This window comes from Euleptes europaea, chromosome 18 (genome assembly GCF_029931775.1).
Source record: "Euleptes europaea isolate rEulEur1 chromosome 18, rEulEur1.hap1, whole genome shotgun sequence".
NCBI lineage: Eukaryota > Metazoa > Chordata > Lepidosauria > Squamata > Sphaerodactylidae > Euleptes > Euleptes europaea.
This window is the reverse complement of record NC_079329.1, coordinates 632,960-656,934: the sequence shown is the minus strand read 5'-3', so window position 1 is coordinate 656,934 and position 23,975 is coordinate 632,960. Positions and strand designations below refer to the sequence as shown.

Genomic DNA, 23,975 nt, shown 5'->3' with positions numbered 1-23,975 from the left:
ACACGAGGCTCTTTTCAGCACTGCCTTCGAAGAGTGACTGCTGGGCGGGGGGCTCAGAGCCGCCTCCTGGTGAGCTCCTCAGTGCCATTGGCAGTGTGGGCTTGGGGCTCGAAAGCCCTCGCATTTCTCCGGGGCCACCATCTCTCCTGCAAACCTGTCTGGATGTTTGGATCATCCTTGGAGACCCTTCTTCATGTTCCCAAGCCCACTGACAAAATACCCTGTTGAGGCAGGTTTTCGGCGCCCCTCACTATTGGCTTTCTCACGAGACATTTTGGGAGGTCCTTTGGGCCGGTTTTCCCTTTCTGGACAAAGAGCATCTGTGGACTGTGTATGCGTATATTTACCCTGGGGGAGTGGTATGGAGAAGGGTTAAATTGCCCGCTGTGGTCCCACAACTACTATTAGAGGGATTGCAAAATGGGCGGTGGATCTCCTGATTCCCCCTCCAGCTTGCCGGCCTGTTTTTTCTGCTGCTTCTTCTTCTATTGACTGGCTGCAGTCCGCTTGTTGCCTCCAGCCCAAGGGTCTGTTTTGGATGGAAGATGAGCCTCTGAGCTGCGGCAGGCTCTGTTTCCCTCCCGGCTTAGTAATTGCCAGGTGAGCCTTCTTATCCTAGTAGCTCTCCCCTAGGCAGGAACCCCTGCCAGGCATCAGTGGCGCTCACTGCCCCTCCTGGAAAGGTTCACACAGAAGTCCCCTGTGTGTCAAGTTGACCCTGCCCTCCTGAAGTACAGGGGTGACAGGGGCTTGAAAGCAGTGCTGTGGCCCTGCTTTCAATTATTGGCATACTTGGGGCGGCCCAAATTATATTTTCAGTTTAGGCTTGGCTCCCGGCTCGCACAAGTCTAGTGCTGATGAGTTCAGTCCAGGTCTTGTACTCTTCTGGCAGAACCAAAGGACACAGTCAACAGGTGCATGGGTGTGAGAGAGGAGGAGAAGGTGCGCTTTGCGCTTGGCATCTGTTGTGACTCATGGCTGGCCTTTCCTGCCCTACAGCATGCCAAGCACTTGTTTTTTTTCAGATGGCTGGTACAGACTTGCTGGTTCTCTCCACCTTGATGCACGCAGAAACTGTCTTCTGAAGCTGGAGATGCTCTTGAGCGCTGTGTTGTCTGTTATGTGGGTACTGATTTCTCGTGCCTTGACTGGGTGCGTGGAAACAGGGTATGGGGCGAGACGCAAAGGGCAGACTTCTTGATTTATTTTTTATTTCAGGTGACGATTGTTGCCCAGTGTGGTGTAGGTCTGTTGTGAGTCTGCAAGTGACAAAAGACAGACAGGAAGAGTCAGGGGAGGGAATGGTTGGTGTGGTAATTTGTCTCCAGTGGGGACCCTCCCACATACCCTTCTTCCTGGGAAGGAGGCAGTGCGTCCTAATTAGAGGACTGGAGGACAGCTCATGTAACTCCAGTTTTTGAAAAGGAAGTTTCAGAGAAATAATAGAACGATCCTCTTACCTTCTCCCTTGGGTGAATGAGGAGCAAGCATTCGGTAAAGGTCTTATCTAACCCATAGGCAGTTAGTTCGGCAGAGGAGGGGTTGGCACGGCTTCTGCGAAAGACAGTCCTACTTTGCCAGCTTTGAAAAAGTTCTTTCAAGAGAGTCAACCAAGAATGTAGATTGGGATGATCGGGTAGACATAAAATGCCGGGATTTTCAAAGAGATGTTTCCAACCCCCCTGCCCAGAGGCTCCTGAGTAGACTTAGCAATGAAGCAATAGAAGGATCGATGCTCTGGTGGATTAGTAATTCATTCAACTCTGGGAAACCAAGAGTAGGAGGGAAAGGGCGGTTCTCACGATGGAGGGGAGTGAGCTGTGGGGTCTCCCAGACTGCCTTACAACTGGGGCTGTTTAAGGACTCATAAGTGATCTGCAGTCCAGGCTGGCCTTGAGCAGGCCAAGTGTGTGGATGGGGGACCATCCTCGCTCCATCCAAGCAGATCACAATGGGCAGAGCCTAAGTGGAAAAGGGGTCTGGGGGGTCCTGGTGGAGAGCACAGAGAACAGGTTAGTTCCATGTGCAGCAGCAGCAGACAGGACAAACTGTGCAATAGGGAGGATGAGGGCGGCAGTGGAGAGCAAAATCGCCAGAGTGGTCGTGCCCGGTCTGGATCTAGCGGTGGCCTCGCTGGGAATCCTGCATGCAGTTCCGTGCGCCTACCTCAAAAAGGATTTTGCAGAGCAGGAAAAGACTCTGCAAAAGAGCCTCTCGCATGAGCAAGGGCTTGGAGCACCTTCTCTGTGAGGACAGGCTAAGGAGTTTGGGGTGGTTTTTTTTGGGGGGGGGAGATTTCTGTTTAGAAAAAGGTGACTAACGGGGGCATGATAAAAGCTCACAAAATTTTGCCTTGGGTGTTGAAAGTGGTTATAGAGCTGTGGAACTTGGGAGGACATTGGAGGCTCCCTGAGTCCTTTCAGAGGACAAGGGGGGCGTCCCTTCCAGGTCCTGGGTGCAGCTGAAGGGGCTCTTCAGCTGATGGCCCCCAGGGCCATGCCTGGAATGACCTCCTCTCTCTCTTTTTCTCTGGGGGAGTGCTGTGCTGTGCTAGATAATCTTATGGGGGTTGTTAATCCCGGTTGGGAGCTTTGCGTTTGCTGCAGTGGCTGGGTATGGGGGGCGGGAACAGTGAGCCTGGTTTGGCTTCAGGAGCAGACGGGTATTTTGGTGTCCCTTCTGCTCCAACTTAGCCCCAGCCTCTCCCTTCGCGACAGCAGGGAGCTGAGGATCCCTTGAGCTTCGAAGCTGCGCCGCCGAGGAATGCCTGTTGAGATGGAAGGGCTGCTCATACCCAGCAGGGAATGTGCCTTAGCAGGCTTTGGGAGCTGGGTGGACCTGTCGCAGCAGAGGGAAATGTCTGGGGCAGGGTGCCAGGTAGACAAGGAAGGGCTGTGGCAAGTAGTATAATGACTTCATATTTGTGCACATTGGTGTATTGGGCAGAATTCTGCTTCTGTTGGTTGGGTGGCAGGGTGGATATCTAGGCAGAAAGCGAAATCCTGTACCTTGTCCAGGGAGAGCCCTGCTAAGCACCCCTTCCCACTCCCAGCTTGTGTCGATCTCCCAGGTGTGCCTGGCCTTGGGACATTCTGCACTTATCCGGTGCGACTGCCAAGGCTTAGGGCCCCCAGAGGGCAGGCTGCAAAAGAGCACCGACTGTGCTTGGCAGGTGAACGGCAGCTTGGCCAAGTCCTTCGAAGTGTGCTTGGTTGGGCCTTTCAGGAGCTGAGGCATTATCACTGGCTTCAGAATATTTGGGCCTTTGGAAATGGGGCTGTGAGTGGCTTCTGGACGCTGCAAAGTCATTTCCTTCCACGGTTGCTTTGTATGCTGACCCCAAGGAATGCTCAGTGTGGCTCGTAGGAATTTCTGGCGGCTGGTTTTTAAACACCTGGTTGTGTGCTGACATTCTGGAGTTGTCTCAGAACGCAAGGCCCCAATTGCCACTGTTGTGTCATAGCTGTTATTCAAGGTTTGGTTTCAAATGCAAGACAAACGTTTAATTAACACCGTAGTTCTTCCCTGGACTCCCTCCCCTTCTCCATTGTAGCCTTTTAATCATTTATTTAGGATGGGGATTGCAAGACACTTGTTTGAGGTGCCGGCTTTAATCAAAGGTTTCCAGGTGGTCCCCTGCACAGTTATAACAGTGTGCTCTCCCAGAACATGGAACAACAGGGAGAACCAGCACAGACCCCAACCCAGACACTCAGGTGTGCAGCCATACCACCACTGGCAAGTGTGGTTAAAGACCAAGGAAAATCAACACTCCTGACATTTTCTAAGCATAATTACATAAATGATCTTTAAAGCTAACCAGATGTCAAATAACTATCTTAGAATGCTTTTAAAAGCTTTGGAAACCCAATACACTGACACACAGAAATTCACGTATTCTCTTTGACACTCCATTTACAGAAACCTGAGTAACTTTTGTTATGTGACACTTTTTATAGAAAAGGTGACATCCACTGTCTTAGGGAAATCATAATTTTATCTTGAGATGATTCTACAGATAAATGGTTGGTTCTCAGTATGATTCTGTTGAGTCATCCGTAGGTGTGCTTAAGTTATCCCTGAACATGCTTGCTAACTGTTGCAGCAAGATTGAAAAGGCTATAGTTAGCACTTGACTAGTAATTGACTAGTAATCGAAAGACAATAATTTTTCTTTTATCTTTGACTTCATTAATTGGCTGTCAAAAAAGGTGCTGTACTTCTCTGGACTGGCTGGTGAACACTCTACAAAGGGTGTGAAAAGTACACAAGAACAGACATGTAGCGTGAATATCGTGACACCCGTGTCCCCCAGGGGGAGGGTGAAGGTGGTGGACCTGCTTGCCTTGCTTCGGGCTTGGGGTGGAGTGCTTTCTGCAGTGGGGCCCTTGTGTCATTTGCATTCATGGCAAACATTTTAAGCGCTTCCTATTACACAAGCTGAAGCTCTCGGAATAGCTCTGCTTCATGGTTCTCAGTGCAGAAATGTTTGTCGCTTGAGCTGGGAAAATAGTGTGAAATGCTTCACCTGTCTGTTGTATTGTCTCTCCCTCCCCAGCAGGTTATCTCATGGTGAGCTGCTGCTGAATCCGACCCACAATGGCCAGCGCTTCTGTCAAAGTGGCTGTCCGGGTGCGGCCTTTCAACGCCCGCGAAATCAGCCGCGATTCCAAGTGTGTGATCCAGATGCAGGGAAAAACCACCTGTAAGTTACCTCCCCCAAGCGAGTCTGTTCTCATTTGGATTCGAGGCTGGCCATGTGGATGAGCGTGTCTATGTATGTATGAGGGGAGGAATGCCAAATGAAAGGAGTCATGACAGACGCATGTCTTGAAAATCTGTTAAGTCTCTGGCTGGACCAAGGGACAGGAGAGGAATTTCAGTCTGAGCTTCCCCATGTGGCAGCCTGTTCAGCACTGATGAGCTAACCAGGGCTGTGGCTTAGCCAGTGAGAAACGTGTGGAAGGTCCCCTGCCCACCCCCCGGTGATGGTTGGAGAAGACCTTTCCTCTGCCTGAGGCCCTGGAGAGCCACTGCCCCTCTGAGGAGAGTGTGCAGATCTAGCAGGACCATGAGGGCCTGCCTGATGAGGACGGTGCTCACAAGAGTGGGGGGTTTGAACTTTGGTCTCTCGCCTCCTAGTCCAGCACTCGAACCACTGCCCTGGGTTCTGCAGGATGGTCTGGCTTTTCTTTTCCTTCCTTCTCTGTGGGTCTCTGAGGGCCAGTTTAAACACAGAGCTCAGGGAGCAGACTGGTTTCAGACAGATGCTGGCATGAAAGGAGAGAGCTTTTGCTTCACCAACTCTGCCCCAGAGGGTTTTAGAAAAGAGCCAGAGTCCAGTAGCACCTTAAAGACTAACAAAATTTCTGGCAGGGTGTGAGCTTTCGTGAGCCACAGCTCACTTCTTCAGATACATCTAGAATGTGAGTCCATCCACCCTTAAATAGAGACAAGTGAATTAGATACACAATGGCAGTGTACATGTCAAAATCAAGTAAATGGCATTAGCAGGCGTGATTGGATTAGGTGTGATATGCAGAGTGGTAGTAGGCTTGGAGAAATCAGCATTGAATCAGCGTTGATAATGAGACAAGAATCCCAGATCTCTATTAAGTCCAGGAGAATGCATAGTGTATTTGCATAATGAAGCTCAAGACTGGCCTGTCTCTGCCTGTCTCATTACCAATGCTGATTTCTCCACGCCTACTACCCCTCTTAAGAGCCCTGTGGCACAGAGTGGTAAGCTGCAGTACTGCAGTCCAAGCTCTGCTCACGACCTGAGTTTGATCCCGACGGAAGTTGGTTTCAGGTAGCCGGCTCAAGGTTGACTCAGCCTTCCATCTTCCGAGGTCAGTAAAATGAGTACCCAGCTTGCTGGGGGTAAAGGGAAGATGACTGGGGAAGGCACTGGCAAACCACCCCATAAACAAAGTCTGCCTAGTAAACGTCGGGATGTGACGTCACCCCATGGGTCAAGAATGACCTGGTGCTTGCACAGGGGACCTTTACCTTTACCTTTTTACTACCCCTCTGCATATCACACCTAATCCAATCATGCCTGCTAATGCCATTTACTTGCTTTTGAGTTTACACTGCCATTGTGTGTCTAAATCACTTGTCTCTATTTAAGGGTGGATGCACTCACGTTTTAGCTGTATCTGAAGAAGGGAGCTGTGGCTCACGGAAGTTCACACCCTGCCAGAAATTTTGTTAGTCTTTAAGGTGCTACTGGACTCTGGCTGTTTTCTATTGCTAGTGACAGACAAACACGGCTACCCATCGTGATCTATCCCCAGATGTTTTTTTTTAGTGAGGAGAGGGAGATAAAATGGGGGAACACCTAAACTGGAGATGGGGAGTCCTCTTGCAAGGAAAAGAGTTGGTGAGCCTGCATGCTGACTTCATGGAGCCCTCGGACTTGTGTTCCAAAGTGTGTCCTAGAGACACTCTGGGAGGAAGTTGCGACAGGGGGGCTCTGGCCTTGGCTGTGCTCCTGGCTGCTCAGATTTTACAGCTTATCAAAACAGGCCTACAATAACATCTGTGAGCGTGCAGTTAAGTTGAATTAATCTTGCTGCCTGGTAATGGGAGCTGTGGGGAGGGGTGGATTTGGTGACTGTCAGAGTCCCGGTGGTTTTGTGTCAATGTGCCCCTCCCCCCCAAAAAAACTTGTTCTGCTTCAAAGCCTGCAAAACGGTATGCATATGAACAACTTTCTCTCTAAAATCTCATCCCTCCTTCAGTGGAGGTGTAGCTTTCAGGGGATCCTCTACCAGAGAAAGGCTTGGGACTGATCTCTGTCCTTCCTCCCACCCCTACCTCAGTTCTTGTAAACCCCCCCCCCCACACACACACACACATCTTGCTGGGGTGGCTGTGGAAGGAGAGCTGGGCCGCCTCGCCAGCTCTCGGGTTGTTTGTCCTCTTCTATATTTAGCACTGCAGCCGCCGGAGAGGCCTTTGCAGGGGGTGCAGCCCTTTCCCACAGCACTCGCTGAGGCTCCTGGAGTCAGGAAGGGACGTCTCAACCCCCCACCTCCTTCCAAATGCATCATCCCAGATTGTATCCGCCCCAAACCTGCAACTATGGGCGCTATGCCTGGAATGTTTTCCCCTTCCCTGCAGCATGGGCCTGGGAAGCTGCCGTTTTCCTCGAAGGCTTGAGGGTGCGGCTGTGTTTGTCTTTCTCTTCTGACACCTTCCACCATCAGTAAGGCCAAAGTCACACCTAGGGGTTGCCAACCTCCAGGTGGGGCCTGGAGATCTCACAGAATTGCAACTGCTCTCTGGACTACTCAGTTCCTCTGGAGCAAATGGCTGTTTTGGAGGGTGGACTCTATTTGTATACCCCTCTGAAGTCCCTCCCTTCCCCAGACTCTGCCCTCCCAAGGCCCCACCCTCAAATCTCCAGGAATTTCCCAACCTGGAGTTGGCAGCCCTAAGCCTCCCATCTGCCAGCACCAACCACCAAAAGTAGCCCTCTTGGAAGGGTTTGGCTGAGCCTCCATGGCTGGGCTTTTCTCATGCTGTGCTTTTGGGAAACATTTCCACACCCGAGCCTTTTTCTCACACCAGGGGGAAGCTCTTGGAGCAAAGGGGATGTGCACCCATTAGCGGAACAGCTCTGTGGGACCTAGCTCCGTGGCTTTTGCAGAATTAAAGATGTGTGTGGATTGGAACGCAGCTTTTCCTCCCTGCCCTGTGTTAGCTAGTTTTTCAGTTAGGTAGATATGTGTTTCCAAATAGAGACCAGATTCTATCTCACGGAGGAAGTAGTCAAAGACCATTATCGTGGTACAGCCAGTGAAGTACAAAGGCAACAATCCTCGTCATGTATGTGGACTTGCGGTTGGAAAAAGGGGTGCGCTGGTTTCCAGGGGAAAGACTCTAGGGAGGGGTTGGACCCACACAGTGCCTCACCTGGGAAGACCTTTTTCTTGAAGAGACTCTGATCTGACTCCCAAGTGCGTCAACCTCCACTTCTCTTTTCTGAGGGCTGCGAAGATTGCGATGACATGAAGGTGGGGTGTGTGTCCGTTGTTCTGGGCCTTCTGAGGCATCGTCTGGAATTGGGCCCGGAAGATACGAGCTTGGAAGTATTTGCAGGGTCACCCATTCTGAGCAGGTCTCTACTCACTGTTTGACGCATCCGTCTGTCACATTTTTATCATCAGAGGACCTCCGGGTGATGTACGTGGTTCTCCCTCCTCCACTTTATCCTCGCACCAACCCTGAGGAGTGTGTGAGGCTGCAAGCGAGTGACCGGGCCCAGGTCACCCAGTGAGCTTCCTTGGCTGAGAGGGCATTTGGACCCGGCCTGCTCTGACATGGTTAATGGCAGTGCCCTGATTCTGACCGGGTTCTCTGCACCCAGTGGGTCTGCGAGCAAGGAGGTTGTTGGCTGCACCCCAGAGGAGGCAGCACGACCCTGCCCGGGCCCCTGTGTGCTGCTGAGTGAGGCTGCACCCCAGTGACCTGCACATGGCGGTGTGGATTGGCTTTCATGTGACCCAGATGTGGCTTCCTAGTGGGGAGGGATGGAAAGGCGGTTTGGGCCAAGCTGCTCCAAGCCCACCCTCCAGCCTGACTTTGCAGCTTCTATCCAGGAAGAACCCGCCTCAGCGCTGCCAGGGGTTTGCCAGCCAATGCTTTGCCGTCTGGTTCCACAGCTTTTGGCTGCCTGCCCAATCCTGCATGAATGGGACGCGTGTCTCCTGATGAAAAGCATCCCTTCTGTACGAGCTGGGGGTGTGGGGGAAACCCACAGATTAACCCCTGGTGTGCTGCCTGTCCTCGTAGACGAGAGGGATTGTGGACTGCCTGCCCTGTATAGAGCGCCCGCCAGCTCCTTGCAGAGTGGGCCTCTGTGTGAGTTTTCAGCTTGAGCTGTTTCAGGAGGGTTTGCAGGGAACCTGAAGAGTGCAGGGAAGAGCTGGCCTGGCCTGGAGGACTCAGGTGATCTTCTGCAGAAGATCCCCTGACGAAACTGTATGCGAAACGCATAGGGATCTAGAAGGGATAAATAATCCTGCCTTGTGGAAGGAGGCCCCAAGGGTAGGTGCCTGCCCGCCCTGCCCCTTCCTGCCCTTCTATAAATCCGGGGCAGCAGGAGAAGAGGCCCTGCGTGTTGCGGACTGGGTCCTTGAGAGCAGCCCCTGGTTTAATCCCTGGCACCTGCAGTGGAAAGGATCGGGGCACCGCTGATGTGAAAGATCCCAGCCTGAGACCCTGGAGAGCTGCTTCTTGCCGGAGTAGGCTAGCCTGAATGTATGAGACGTGTGTGTGTGCGTGTTTCCGACTTGGGAGAAGGCAGCCTCGTGTGTGAGTCTTGCCACAGTCTTCTGGCTGACTTTGGAGCACTCTCTTTGGCGTTGGTTGGTTGCTAATAGGAAACTCTGCTATGGCTTCTCTGGTGAAGCATAAAATACCACAGTCTGGAAAGGGAAACCACAAGTGCTTCCTCCTAAAGCTTGGCACGGGAAAGGGGGAGTGGGCACGTCTGTCCCAGCCCCACTATTTACCCAGTGAGTTAACCTAGGTTGGCAGTTAATGCTCTGCTTGGGAGATCCATCGTCCCACCATGCTGCTGTTCACCTTCCGTCTTCTGTGCAGTCCCACATTGGGGCTGCGCACGAGCAGGCCAGGTGTGTGCCTGCCTAGAAGACAACTCCGTGAACAACAGTTACAGGTAATTGCAGTACCGTTTTATGGGCACCGTGGATCTCTCTGTCTCTCATAATCACTCCTCCTCTTCTTGCGCGCAAGATGCTTTGCCATTCTTGAAACTGTTATGGGAGGGCAAGCTGCACAGTCGTCTCTTTTCCTCTGGACCGCTTCATGCTCATTGTTCATTTTCCTCTCCTCTCTGCAGGTATCACCAATCCCAAGCAGGCAAAAGATGCCCCCAAGAATTTCACCTTTGATTATTCCTACTGGTCTCATACTTCTGTGAGTGGGGCTGGGCTGGACAGGGGGGCGGGGGAGATGCAGGGTGGTGGTGGTGGTTATAAAGCAGTGTCAGGCCAAGGCCCGGAAGGTCTCACCAGCACGGCAGCTGAACTGGGGAAGGGCGGGGTCTGTTAACTGAACGTGGCCTTGGCGGAGAAGGGGAAATGACAGCTGCAGCCCCCCATGCCCCCCCCCCGGCAATGATGGCCTTTCTCCCCCAGGAGGAGGATCCCAGTTTTGCTTCTCAATGGCAAGTCTACAAGGACATTGGAGAGGAGATGCTGCTTCACGCCTTCGAGGGCTACAATGTTTGCATCTTTGCCTACGGCCAGACAGGGGCCGGCAAGTCTTACACCATGATGGGCAAGCAGGAGTCCGGCCACCAAGGCATCATACCTCAGGTACGAGGGGGGAGGGGGCAGGTGCTGGCAAGGGAGCCGGAGGGCTGCTATCCCCTGGTCAGAAGGGATGCCCCGCCTCATCCAGCACTTGGCTACTTGTTTCAAACCACAAAGTGTGGTGGGGGGGGAGATTGATTTTGGGCTTCTGTCAGGGACCAGTGGGGGAAGAGGGGTCTCCTTTCTGGACAGGGCAACTGTGCTGCTGACTCTAGAGGCTCTTGGCCTCCTGGGGAGACGTCCTCCGTCCTGGTTTGGCTTAGCGGGTGCCTTCCTGAGGTGCACGTGTGCTCTCAAAATGTAAAGCGGAGTCTCGCAGCTACTTAAAGGCTACCAAGTTTTTGTCCTAGCCTAGGATTAGGGTCCCTGAAAGCCGAGGCTAGAATCCAAGCCTGCCAGTCTTTACGGAGCCAGGAAGATTATTTTTGCTGCCCCAGACGAGGCTGGCTGTCCCTCTGGCATCAAGCCCCTGCTCTGCTCATTGTGGCCCAAGTTGACTGGACTGATGGGGGGGGGGAGTGATCTGTCCATTCTCTCGGAGGGCAGCGGACCTCTCTCTTCCTGCTTGCTTTGAGCTTTGCCCCCCTGCCAGCTCTCCTGGGTGCAGTCAGTCCTGCCTTTGGCCCTCCGCCTAGTCTGTTCTGCTCTCTCTCTCTGTAGCTCTGCGAAGATCTGTTTGCCCGCGTGAATGAGAACAAATGCCCCAACCTCTCCTACTCCGTGGAGGTGAGTGCTGGCCCCATCCCCTCCTCTCGTTCTCAGCCCCACATGTTTGCGGAGTGTCCCTTCTGTCACTTTCTCTCCCCGGCCTGCCTTTGTCCCAGGTGAGCTACATGGAAATCTACTGTGAGCGTGTCCGGGACCTCCTAAACCCCAAGAGCCGTGGGAATCTGCGTGTGCGGGAGCACCCCATCATGGGGCCTTATGTGGAAGACCTCTCTAAGCTTGCGGTCACCTCCTTTGAAGATATCGCTGACCTCATGGACTGCGGCAATAAAGCAAGGTTCGTTCCTTTGCTGGCTTAGGGACCCAGGAGTCCTGGTGTTGCTGGGGGCTTCCATTTGGGGCTCTCAAGATTGGCAGCAAGTGTAGGGGTGAGCTAGCCCCCTTTCCTCCCTTATTCCTACATTTGGAGGAGGCTGACCCACAAAACTGTCCTTGTACGTGATGCCACTGTGATGCAGAAGCCACCCATGCCTAGATGGGGCTAGGGGTGTCCCTCATGCCAACGTGTGCCCACGCCTTCTTCCAGGACTGTGGCAGCCACCAACATGAACGAGACGAGCAGCCGCTCCCACGCTGTGTTCACCATCGTCTTCACGCAGCACCGCCACGACGAGCTCACGGACCTGGACACCGAGAAGGTGAGGGGCCGTGGCAGTGGTGGGGAGGGAGAGCCACGCGCTGCCCTGTGGGGAGGAACAAGCACATCTCCAAACTGGACACTGTCAAGAAGTTGAGGTCCCTCAATTTCTTGGGTTTCATTATTTCCTTGGTTCAGGCCTGGAGGCCTATGAGTTTTGTGCTATTGGGAAGTTAGAACAGCAAAATAGTTCCATTTTGAAAGCTGCTTCTGGGGGGGAACAAGATAGGCAACCAGCTGCTTCTCGTTAAACCTTTCTCTCCCCTTTCTGGAATGCAAGGCTGTGCGTCGTCACGGTAACTAATCGGTCAGCCATCATGACGATGTCCAGGTGCAGGGAGTTCTGCAGGCTTCATCACCTGAACACGTCAATTAGTGAGTCAGCATTCTGACCAAGCAATTAATCAACCATTAAATTACTTTCATTTTCTCATTGGCGCTTGAGCTCACGATCATAAAACCAGATCAGTTCTGAGCCTAATTATGCTCGTTGGGGGCACAGCAAGAAGGCTGTGCAGGCGGCATCACAACCCATTTGATTTTGGCTCTTGAGGGGAAAACTGTGGTCAAGCTGACCTTTTGGAGAAACCTTTGGACAACCATTTGAAACTCTTGGATGCTGAAAGAACTCTTGAAACTGGTAACTATTGGAACATTGCTTTTGAGAAGCCTTGCCAAACCTCTTGAATACTAGAAACTGAAATATTGTATGAGTTAGCTATGCTAAATCATTTTGTTATTTTCTTGCTTAAAACTTCATGACTTTTCTTTTCCTGTAACCAGGATAAATCTTCTAAAATAAATCATTAGCCTTTTAAATTGGCTGTGTCTATGACTCTGGGATTTCAAGCCTAAATTTAAGTGCCTTGTGTGTGTGTGAAAACCACCTACCAAAAACCTAAGACAGTTTTGGGAAGTGTGAACAGTCCTGGCTAGGTCTCAGCCTGGCAGGAAAAGTGTCACACGGAATTTGGAGCTTGGCAGGGGTTACTCTGGACCTCTTGCCTGGAGGCTTAACTTTTGATCCAGAGTTGGTGGCAGCTACTCATTGAACTTGGGGTGAAAGCCTGGAGTTTAATTTTTGTCTTTTTGGGAAGCTTTTTGACCAAACCAAAGCAGCCTAACTGGTGGAGGCTGGTTGGAGCTCTTTGACAGACACTGCATTGGCTATTGCCCCCACATTGGCTATTGCCCCCTGCTCCTGGGCAGGCTGTGGCACTCCATTCCGGGAGCTCCCAGAGAAACCCAAAGAGAGTCAGGGGTGGTGGCTTGAGAGCGGGTTTTAACGGGCAAGCCTCAAATCTGTCTCTGGTCCTGAGGTCTCCTGCCAGTGGTGGGCTCGTAGTCTGTGTTGGACATGTTTATGCGCTAGATGGACAGGTGTAGCGGTTTGAGTGTTGGGCTAGGATCTGGGAGGCTTGGGTTCAAGTTCCTGCTTGGGCATGAAGCCTGCTGGGTGACCTAGGGCCAGATGTTTTCTCTGAGCCTGACCTACCTTGCAGGAACATTGTAAGGATAAAGTGGGAGAAGGAAAAAAGCCTTCCTTGCTGTCCTGAGTGCTTCGGAGGAAATACGCGGGAAATGTGTTTAAATAAGTGAACAATCCTGTCCTTCCTCTAAGGAGCTCAGGACGGTGCACATGGTTATCCCACCCCATTTTATCCTCTCAACAGCCCTGCGAGGAAGGTTAGGCTGAGAGAGAGTGACTAGCCCAAGATTACCCAGCATGCTTCCATGTCAGAGTGGGGGGTTTGAACTGGGGTCTCCCATCTGCCTAGTGGCTTGCGAGCGGGTTTTGACTGGCCACACTGGCTCCTGCTGGCAGGCCTTGTGTTCCACTGTGTTTCACTCCTGAGCTGTGCAGAAGGACACTCCATCTGCTGGTGCCCAGAGGGGGAAAGTGGGTCCTGATCCTGGCTAGACATTGTATCATACAACAGGGGAAGGGCTGTCTTCCCCCCCCCCCCCTCCGTCTTCCAGGTCAGCAAGATCAGCCTGGTCGACCTGGCGGGGAGCGAACGGGCAGATTCGTCTGGAGCAAAAGGCATGCGGTTGAAGGTGAGCATACACCTGCAGAATCAAAGGTTGCCATGCTGGGGGGCAGTGGAGAGGTGTCTGCCTGTATATGGGGCAGGTGAACTGTAATCCCCCCTTTTTTTCCAGGAAGGTGCCAATATTAACAAATCCCTGACCACCCTAGGCAAAGTCATCTCAGCGCTGGCAGAGATGGTAAGCAGTGCCCTTTGGCAAGCCACTAGGCCACTTGACAGAATTCCAGGTTCCTCCTAGCTTACTTGGGCAGAAGGCGCTGCAGGTTCAGGGGCAGAACTGTGATGTTGGGCCTCACAAAAAGCTTAGGGAAAGGGGTGGGGGCACGACAGCTCCCCCAGGCACAAAACTGTCCACAGTCCGGAGGAATGCCACGGAAAAGCATTTCTGCGGGAAGGAGGGCTCATAATTTCTCGTAGAGCTCCTCTAGAAGTTGTCACTAGTTGGTGGGTCAGAAGTGTTTGAAATAGAGGTGGGGGCGTTTTGTGTATCTCCCTCCCACTCCTTTCTGCCAGTCCTTTCCAGCTTAGCTGGGTGGTGAGCAGGGGTAGGGCCCTTGACTGTCGGCTCATCTCTCCCCCCTTTGATCTGCCAGCAAAGCAACAAGAAAAAGAAGTCTGAATTCATCCCCTACCGGGACTCGGTGCTCACATGGCTGCTGAAAGAGAACTTGGGTGAGTGGGCTGGAGGCAATTTGGATTGAGGCGGAGACTGGAAATGCAGGGTGGGGGGTGTTGAGCTAGAGAGCAGCTGCCAGTCTGACTAGACAGTATGGGCCTCAATAAACAAACTGTCTGATTCACTATAAGGCAGCTTCCGGTCATTTCTTCCGCCTCTTGTCTTGTCTGCTGCTCAGGAGGCAATTCCCGCACGGCCATGATCGCTGCCCTTAGCCCAGCTGACATTAACTATGAGGAGACGCTGAGCACCCTCCGGTGAGCCTGGAGAAGGGGAGACAGTGGGCATCAAGAATAGATCGCCCTGAGCTGGGGGCTGGTGACCTGGCTTTTCATTGAGCATCCTTGTCTCTTACACCTCTTCCCTGGGCCATCTTCTCTCGCAGTTACGCCGACCGCGCCAAGCAGATCCGCTGCAACGCGGTCATCAATGAGGATCCCAACGCCCGGCTCATCCGCGAGCTCAAGGAGGAAGTGGCCAGACTGCGGGACCTCCTTTGTGCCCAGGGCTTATCAGCTGCCACCTTTGCTGGTACGAGTGGCGACAATGGGGCAGGCTCGGTGCATGCTTAGAAGCACTCTCTTCTTGCTTTGTATGGCCCAGGGCTGAGAGGGAACTGGTGGGCAAAAGAGAGAGGGCCTTTTCAGTGTCAGCCCCGTAATTATGGAACAACCTCCCCAGGGAGGTGTGCCAAGCCCCCCCCCCCACTTTGGATCTTCAGGAGTTAGCTGAAGATGGTTTTATTTTGGACTACATTTGACTAATTTTGTTTTTATTCATTGGAAGTAGTCCTAATTGAGATTTTAAACTGTTGTCTTTCTTGCGTTGTATAATTGTCGCTTTATTTATACTGTAAGCTGCCTTGAGTGCCACCCATTAGAAAGATAGCTAATAAGTGTTCTAAATTAATTAAAGAGCCCCAAATTAAGCCCCTATTAGATTCTTGCAAGCAGAGGCCAAAGACCCGGGAGATCTCTCCCCCCGCTTCTCCCCCCCAGTGTGGGAGATGTTGGGTTTGGTTTCCTTGAGGAAGTACCTTCTTCCCACCGCTGGTCGGATGGGAGGAGGGTGCAGCTTTGGACTCAGTGTGCATTTCAGGTTCGAAGCCCGATGACCCGGGAGGTGGATCCAGCATTCCCACCTCCCCTTTTGCACCCATGGCTGAATCGCCCCTTGCCCTCAATGGGGAATCGGAGCCCTACTCCTGCGCGGAGGACGAGATTATCTGCACTGAGGAGGCCATGGAGAGGCTGCAGGTGAGACCTTCTGAGGGGGTGGGAGGGCTGGAAGCCATCGAGTGCAGCGCCCAGAGGCTGGTTGTCCTGGAGAGCCATGAGAACACCCCACACACATCCCTCTCTTGGAAAAGGAGGAGTGCAGAAGGCTCCGTGCATTGAGAAGTGGCCCGCACGGAGATGAGGGGACGATGGTTGACCTCGTTTCCCAAAGTGGAGGCTACCCTTTGGTAGGTGCCCCACGAGCTTCTGACTGGACTGGAGTCCCTGCTTGTGTTCTGAGAATGCCAGAGGAAAACCTTCTGTCTGGCGCTTCTCTACTGTAGCGATTAAGGTTTTTGCTTGCAACTTTAGAGAGCTGTGAACTGAAAATAACTTAAGGCTTTGCTTTTGGCTGCTATTTACAGTATTATAATTTTTCTTGTTTTATTAAATTAGAAAAGGTTTATACTTTATTTAACTTTTTTGATAATACAATTTTTTTTTGGGACATAGGTTTTTGGTTTTTTATTTAGGTAACTAGCAAATGAATTGACACCTGTTTGAATTTTTTAAACTTTATTAATAAAAGGAAAGGTTTTTTTAATAAACAAGACAGTATAAAATATAGTACTAATATTATTGAACTTATACAAAATGTAATTAAGCAGGCAAGTATAATCAATTCTCCTAACATTATTTTAATTCATATTAAAACTAGTTGTCTGTTAGAATAAATCAGAATTTAATCTCTTATTTATTGTTTTTAAGGAATATCAATTAAGCCAGAAGGATCCTAATACATTACCAAGCAAGGGTCCTTCAGTTTCTGAGCTTCAGTCCAAGGAAATCTAATTTGGTCCTCAAACTCATGCATAGTTATAGCAAAACATATCTATCTGATCAATCTTTGAAGTCACTTATCACAATCATGTGACTATTGCTAAGTACCTGGTTGGCTATCATAATAAGCAAGTCAGCATAAACACATTTGTTCACTTTATCACATGATCAATCCATATCTGAAATAGCTAGATAAAAGACCAGAAGCTATCTCATTAAAATAACCTTTTGAAACTTTCCCAAACTTTCCCAAAAACTTTCTCTGATTACATTAGCTAAAAACTAAAACTGCAAGCAAAGGATAACATAGCTTACAGGTGTCTCCTTGGACCGGGGATGAAATCATTGCTACTACGACTCTACCAGCTGGAGTCTGCGGAATCTCGGACACAGTCCCTCTGCCCTCTCCAGTTAGAGTGGCTCTGGCAGAGAGAGAGGCTGTCTCGGAGAACCTCTGCTGGCCGAGGCAGGTGCTACGGAGCTCAGTGGTTTGCCTTGGTAACAGAGGAAGTTCTTCATCAGCACCATCAGAGCCTTTTCTACTTTCTTGCAAGCTCCAAAACTCGGTGGCTCAGCAGCCTCAGTGGAAGTTCTCTCAGGAGGGCAGAGCCACCCCCACCCACCCCGGGATGTCTCTGGGGGCCTTTCTAGAACGGCAGGCCAGGCGACCTGCCTCCTACCGCAACCTGGAAGCCGGTCCTTCTCGTGGCCCCTCCTGCTCAGGACCCTCCCCTCGGAGGGGACAGGGCAGAGAAAGGCCCTTCCTGGCAGCTGTGGATTGAGCCAGGGGTCATTTGCACTCCAAGCAGGGGCTCGGCCTCTCAGCCCCTCCTCTTCACAAGTGATTCTATATGTGGTTGAAAGGACTTGGTAATGAATGCGGGGTGGTAAGCCCGAGAGGAATTCACCCTGGGTTACTTCTTGCTCTTGTAGGAGACTGAGAAGATAATCGCTGAGCTCAACGAAACATGGGAAGAGAAACTGCGCAAGACGGAGGCGATCCGGATGGACCGGTGGGTGCTGTGGTCCTGGCCATGTCCTACCAAGGCATTCCCCCTGTGTGTGCGTATGCGCAAACAAAAAAGTGTCCCTCCTTCTTAATAGCTGCCTGGAACCAATAGGAAAGGCAGGATATAAATTAAAGAAATTAACAAATAAACTTCAGGCCTTTAAGCCTGTGAAGATGAAGCCAAACGGGCTGAGCAGAACTGGTTGTCTCTGGCCTCAGCCTACGGCCAGGGTCTTCAGCCCTCCAGGCAGGTGGCAGAAGTGTGGTTGCAAAACATGGCCCATCTGCCGGTGCTTGCTTTGCAGAAGAAAACCTCTCTGGGGCAGTCCACATCCGCTCTGGGGGTGCTTTCCTCTGAGCCTCCCTTCTCAGGCATGCCTGTGGGGCTGAGTGGTCACCTCTGCTGTCTTTCCCTGCAGGGAGGCTCTCCTGGCAGAGATGGGTGTGGCTCTACGGGAGGACGGGGGCACTGTGGGAGTCTTCTCTCCCAAGAAGGTAAGCGCGTGCAGCAGGGGTCACACCCAGGCTGTGGCTGCTTTCCTGAGTCAGTGGTGGGGCTAAAGTGTTCCTGATTAATCTTGGGTGCCCCAAAACAGCTCTGACAGAGTGAGAGACAATATCAATTTAGCAGGCTTTTTGTCCAAGATAAATCAAAAGTCTGGGGCCACTTCAGACTAATAACATTTATTTCCAGATCAGCTTTCACAACTCACGTCTTCTGAAAATCCATGAAAGCTCATCTGGAAATAAATGTCGTTACTCTTTTTATGGTGCCCCCACTGGGGGGGGGTATTGTTGCAACAGTCTAACGTGGCTGTCCCTTTGCAGTCTGTTTGGCCCAGGCCTTTTTAAAGCCTTTGTGGTGGTGGTCCCAGTGCCTCAGTTGCTCCCCCAGTGCCTTGCCAGGCATTCTAACATTGTGGTTAGAAGGGTTCTTGGTGGGGGGGAGCGCGCACACGCACACACACACATGAAAGTGGCTCACCTGCAGAGTCAGTCCCCCTCTTGCCTTTCACTGTATCTCCTGCTTCTCCCTTGATCCTGTGTCTCACGCAGACTCCACACCTGGTTAACCTGAACGAAGATCCCCTGATGTCTGAGTGCCTCCTCTACCACATCAAAGATGGCATCACACGGTGAGAACCGCTGGGCTGGGCGGTGAGGATGGGGGCCCCTCGGAGCTGCCCCGACTGCTCCCTCCCTCCCTCTCCACCTCTCCCTCCCCCCCAACCACCGCCCCTTCTGGACCTGTCTTTTTTCTGCTGCAGAGTTGGGCAGGAGAACGTGGACGTCAAACTGACAGGGCAGTTCATTAAGGAGCGGCACTGCCTCTTCCGCAGTGTCACCACAGAGTCCGGAGAAGGTGGGCTGGGGGGCCTGGGGGGCAGGGGGCTGGAGGCTGAAGTGTCTCCAACGATGGCTCTAGAATAATGACATTTCCTCTCCCGTCTCTTGTGCTTGCGTGGAGCAGAGTGATGTGACTGCAGGGGAGTGCGCCAGCAGGTATTAGGTGGTTGGTGGGTCTTGGTAGGGCGTGGGGAGCCATTGCCAGGCGCCTCACTTCCTGCTTCCACTTCTCTCTGAGATGGGGCACGCCGGGGTTGGTTAGCCATAGGGCAAAGGCCAAGTGGACGCAGGTGGTCCTGGTGCCAGGGGATCTTTGAAAGAGTGGTGTTGATCTCCGGCCCCCTCCCCTCCCCTTTCAGTTGTTGTTACGCTGGAGCCGTGTGAGGGTGCAGAGACCTACGTCAATGGGAAGCAGGTGACGGAGACACTCGTGCTGAGATCAGGTAGGGTGTGCAGTGCCAGGTGGTGCTGAGCCCCTGGGCTTTGATGCCTGGAGCTGGGACCCAGGGCCGCGTTTTGCCATCAAGGGTCTGAGCTGAGAGAGGGGCCAGGGTCAACAGAAGGCTTCTGGGTGCTTTCTGGGAGAGGCCCCAGCTTTTCTAATGGACTCACCCGTTCTGCCAAGGGGCAGTGTGAGGCAGCCCCTCGGGTGGCAGAATGTGGGGCACTGAGACAGACAGACTCACAGTGGCGGGCCTGAATAATTCTGGTTCACTTCACGGGAGCCAGTGTAACAGAACAACCCCCCCCCCCCCGGTTGGATCCTCTCCCGTGATGCTGGCATGCTGTCGAGGACTGCCTCCTCTGGGTCGGCCCTTGTCCACTGGTATCCTGTGCCCCTCTGAGCATGATGGTGGTATCTCCAGGGAACCGAATTGTGATGGGCAAGAACCACGTTTTCCGCTTCAACCACCCGGAGCAGGCGCGGATGGAGAGAGAGAGGAACCCCCCCCTCGAGAGCCAGCCGGAGCCGGTGGACTGGAACTTCGCCCAACGGGAGCTGCTGGAGAAGCAGGGCATCGACATCAAGCTGGAGATGGAGAAGAGGCAAGTGGGGATGTGTGTGCGCACACTCACACACGTGTAGTGGGGGGGGGGAACGTGATGGGTGCTGGCCAGGAGAGGGGCCTTCCAAGCAGCAGAACCTGGGTATGAGGCCTTGGCTGAAGGTAACCTGGGCTTGCAGGATGGCCTGGGAATGCAGGCCTTAAAGGCTCCTCACCTGGCCCTGCTGGGAGGTGGGGAGTGGTGCCCCTTCCTGCTTTGGAAAGGGGTGCTCTGACCGGCCCCCACACCCTCCGTTAGCTTGTCCTGCGTAGACCCATGTATGAGGTGATCACGCTGAATGCTGAGGAGAAAACGCGCTTCCTCAGAATGGGGCCTGTGAGCCGGAAGGAGCCAGCCCGGTGTGATGGTTAGGGTGTTGGGCCAGGACCGGGGACTCTTGGGCTCGAAGCTTGCTGGGTGACCCTGGGCCAGTCGTGCGCACTCGGATTACGTGAGAATAAAGTGGAGGAGAGGAGGACCACATAAGCCGCCTTGGGTCCCCACTGGGGAAGGAAGCTGGGGGATAAATGAAGTACAGGAATAAAGAAGCGTTGCTGGTATTGCTTTGTTTTGGAAAACATTTCGGCTGCTTTTCCACCCTCAAGGTTAAAATAGAAAAAAAATCAATTAAAAGCCGCATCACCATCTAAAACGAGCCATCGGCAAAACACACAGCGCCGCCGCCCCCCTTTCAGTCCAGCTGGAAGGCCACCTAGAAGAGAATCGAGGCCCGGAAGGGGCCTGGGGGCAGCCCGTCTCACCTCCACAGGGCCCAACCTCTGCAAGGGCCAGTTCCCGCCTGGCACGGGGGCAGAGCCTGGGTCGTGTTGCCAGTTCCCGCCTGGCATGGGGGCAGAGCCTGGGTCGTGTTGAGGCCTGCCGCCCCTTGCCCTGACTATTTCTGCTCCTCTCCCCCTCCCTTTAGACTCCACGACCTGGAGAACCAGTATCGGCGGGAGAAGGAGGAGGCCGACCTTCTTCTGGAGCAGCAGAGGCTGGTACGGGGGCGAGGGTCGACCGGTCTCCATTTCCCAGGCAGCGGGGGGATGTTCGTTGAGCACCTCAGGGAGGCTGAGTGACTACTTCCGATCAGTGTTCTGCAGGGGGCGGATGTGCCCAGCATTGCTGCCACCCCTGTTTGCTGGCACAGCTGTGCGCCATCACACCAACAGCCTGTCAAGCTCAGGGGTCCCCAGCCTTTTCGAGTTAGTGGGCATGTTTGGAAACCTGACACAGTCACAAAGCAGCTGTTGCAGGAGGAGAGCTAACCACATCATTTCAGGGAGTGAGGTTATATATAACTCGGATTGTAGCCTATTGTTTAAAATTACTTTCTTGTGTACACACAAATATACATATTGAGTTAGCTAAGAAACAGTCAGCTGAGTATCTTCCATATCTCCAGTGGCCAAACAGAAGCTCTGCTGGCCCCACCAGCATGTTCTGAAAACACTCCACGAAAGGCATTGGTGGTGTAGTTGGGGACCCCTGGTCTCGCCAACAGATTGCTGATTCATGCAGGGTATGATACCTGCGCCCCACTCACTGCCCTTGGAAGGCCTACAGGCGGGGGACAGGGGCTCTCTGTGTGGTAATCTGTCCTCCGTCAGCCCTTCCCTCTTCCCTCCCCGGCAGTATGCAGACTCGGACAGTGGCGATGATTCAGACAAGCGCTCGTGCGAGGAGAGCTGGCGCCTCATTTCCTCGCTGAGGGAGAAGCTCCCAGCCACCAAAGTGCAAACCATTGTGCGTCGGTGCGGCCTGCCGAGCTCGGGCAAGAAGCGGGAGCCGTTGCGTGTTTACCAGATCCCGCAGCGCCGCCGGTTGGCCAAGGACCCCCGCTGGCTGACACTGGCCGACCTCAAGATGCAAGCCGTCAAGGAGATCTGTTACGAGGTGGCGCTCAACGACTTCCGCCACTCCCGCCAGGAAATCGAGGCCATGAGCATTGTCAAGATGAAAGAGCTCTGCCGCCTCTACGGGAAGCGGGACCCCAACGAGCGGGACAGCTGGCGGGCCGTGGCCCGGGATGTGTGGGACACTGTGGGGGTGGGCGAGGCCGATGGGACCGTGACCTACAGCAATGCTGGTGGGGGGGCCTCCGATGGCCGAGCCGGTGCCCCCGGGACTGACGTAGATGACCTCCGAGCTCACATCGACAAGTTGACCGATATCCTTCAAGAGGTGAAAATCCAGAACAACATGAAGGATGAAGAGATCCGCTCTCTGCGGGATCGTGTGGTCAAGATGGAGCGGGTTATCCCCATCTCTGCCCAGGTGAGCTGCTGCGACCACCGCCACACTTCCATCATGTGTCCTTGGTGGTTTCAAACTTGGTGGTTGTTGGTGGGAAGTGCCGTCAAGTGACGCCTCAAGGGGTTTTCAAGGCAAAAGACATTCAGAGGGTGGTTTGCCATCACCTCCTTCTGCGAAGCAACCCTGGACTTCCTGGGTGGTCTCCCATCCAAGTGCTGACCAGGGCCAACCCTGCTTAGCTTCCCAGATCTGAAGGCAGGTTAGCCTGGGCTGGGTTCAAACTTGGCAAGAATGAGTCTTCCACAAAGATCTGCAGTCTGATGGTTGCTGAGCAGAGGTCGCCTGTCTTTCCACCTTCTGAGCACCCAAAAGTCTCTTGTGATTTTTTCTCCCAAAACTACCCTTGCAGGTGGTTGTGGGGGGGGGGGGAGGAGAAAGCGTTGCCGAAGCCCCAGAGAAGCAGGCTGTGGAAGCTGGCCCTGAGCATTCCTCCTGGGTCTCTGTGTCTGGGTGCTGGACTCAGACCTGCCCCAGACTCCACCCTCTGCCCAGTTTTACAGCAAGAGAAGCTGAATTCTGCAACAGATCAATAACACGCCCACGGAGTGGGATGGGGTGCTTTGGGGGGAGGGAATTCTCTGACATGTATTATTCCCTTGGGGCAGAATTCCGTTGCTTGCTGGCTTTTGTTGGACGTGGCCCCTTCCCCAGAATGTTGAGAGCTGGGGGCAGAGATTGGGATGGAGGCCACAAAAGGGGGGACCGAGCAGACTCCCATGGAGGCCCAGGGAGCGGCTGTGGCTCTGTGGAAGAGCCTCCGCTTGGCTTGCAGAAGGTCCCAGGTGCCATTTCCGGCCGCTGTAGAAAAAAGAGCAGGCGATGGGCAGGACCTCCGTGTGCCTGAGACCCCGGAAGGCTGCTTCCAGTCAGTGGACAAGACTGCCTTTGATGGGACTGATGATCTAATTCTGTATATGGCAGTTTCATGCGTGTGCCCCTTTCTCTCCCCCCCCCCCCACTTCACCGCAGGAGGACGAAGACCTAGAGAACGAATGGGGCTCCTTGCTGCTTGCCGAAGACCTGGCAGTGGACAGCGAAGCTGCGGAGCAGCCGGGCAGCAAGGAGGAGATGGAGGCAACCTCCTGCTCTGACCGGGTCACCCGCCTGATGGAGAAGGACCCTGCTTTCCGCCGTGGGCGCCTCCGCTGGCTTCGGCAGGAGCAGGCCCGGCTCCAGAACCTGCAGCAGCAGCAGCTCAGCCGGTCCCTGCGCCGCAGCCAGCCGCAGGGAACCGCGCCTGGCAAATTCATCCCCCCGCAGGACTGCAAGCTGCGCTTCCCCTTCAAGAGCAACCCCCAGCACCGCTACTCCTGGGGGCCCAACACTGCTTTCATGGTGGGGGGCGGCGGCAGTGGGGAGAAGGAGCCGGGGGCCAGTGTGGAGGCCCCCCAGCCTCCGAGCCCCCAGCCCGCCCGTCGAGGCAGTCCCCAGCCCCAGCAGAAACGTGCGGCCCGCCCAGCCCGGCGCAACTCCCTGGAGGGCGGGCATCGGGGCCGGCGCGGACAAGGCCAGGAGCAGTACCCAGCCCGCAAGCACAACTACTACCCCCGCCAGCACCAGCCCTACCCCCAGCACCGGCCCGGCAACCCTGACAGCGAAACCCCCCCACGCATGCGCCGACAGCGATCAGCACCCAACCTGCAGCAGGAGAAGGAAAGCACTGTGTAATGGGGGGGGGAGTTGTTAAGCGTGGAGGAAAGGACGGCCCCCCATTCAGCCTGCGTGAACTCAAAAGGACAGGGCACTGTGTTGGGGGGGGG

At 53.6% G+C, this 23,975-nt stretch overlaps 1 protein-coding gene across 1 annotated transcript; it reads left to right on the top strand.

Annotated features, from left to right (window-relative positions):
• Positions 1 to 4,562: 4,562 nt before the first annotated feature.
• Positions 4,563 to 23,883, top strand: KIF1C (kinesin family member 1C). The gene is made up of 21 exons (XM_056863593.1): positions 4,563 to 4,705; positions 9,875 to 9,951; positions 10,173 to 10,352; positions 11,010 to 11,075; positions 11,174 to 11,352; positions 11,602 to 11,713; positions 13,693 to 13,770; positions 13,876 to 13,941; positions 14,357 to 14,435; positions 14,618 to 14,696; positions 14,825 to 14,970; positions 15,538 to 15,695; positions 17,430 to 17,509; positions 17,925 to 18,000; positions 18,562 to 18,641; positions 18,774 to 18,868; positions 19,212 to 19,295; positions 19,719 to 19,899; positions 20,825 to 20,897; positions 21,535 to 22,176; positions 23,185 to 23,883. Exons 1-21 carry the CDS (start codon positions 4,600 to 4,602, stop codon positions 23,881 to 23,883), a joined length of 3,336 nt encoding a protein of 1,111 aa, XP_056719571.1. The 5' UTR covers positions 4,563 to 4,599.
• Positions 23,884 to 23,975: the final 92 nt, after the last annotated feature.

Bases quoted from the DNA above. Each gene is read 5' to 3' on its own strand.
- KIF1C (XM_056863593.1), top strand. From the start codon at position 4,600: ATGGCCAGCGCTTCTGTCAAAGTGGCTGTCCGGGTGCGGCCTTTCAAC. The intron at 11,714-13,692 runs GTGAGGGGCCGT...TCCGTCTTCCAG, and splicing joins CGGACCTGGACACCGAGAAG to GTCAGCAAGATCAGCCTGGT. The intron at 18,869-19,211 runs GTGGGCTGGGGG...CTCCCCTTTCAG, and splicing joins CACCACAGAGTCCGGAGAAG to TTGTTGTTACGCTGGAGCCG.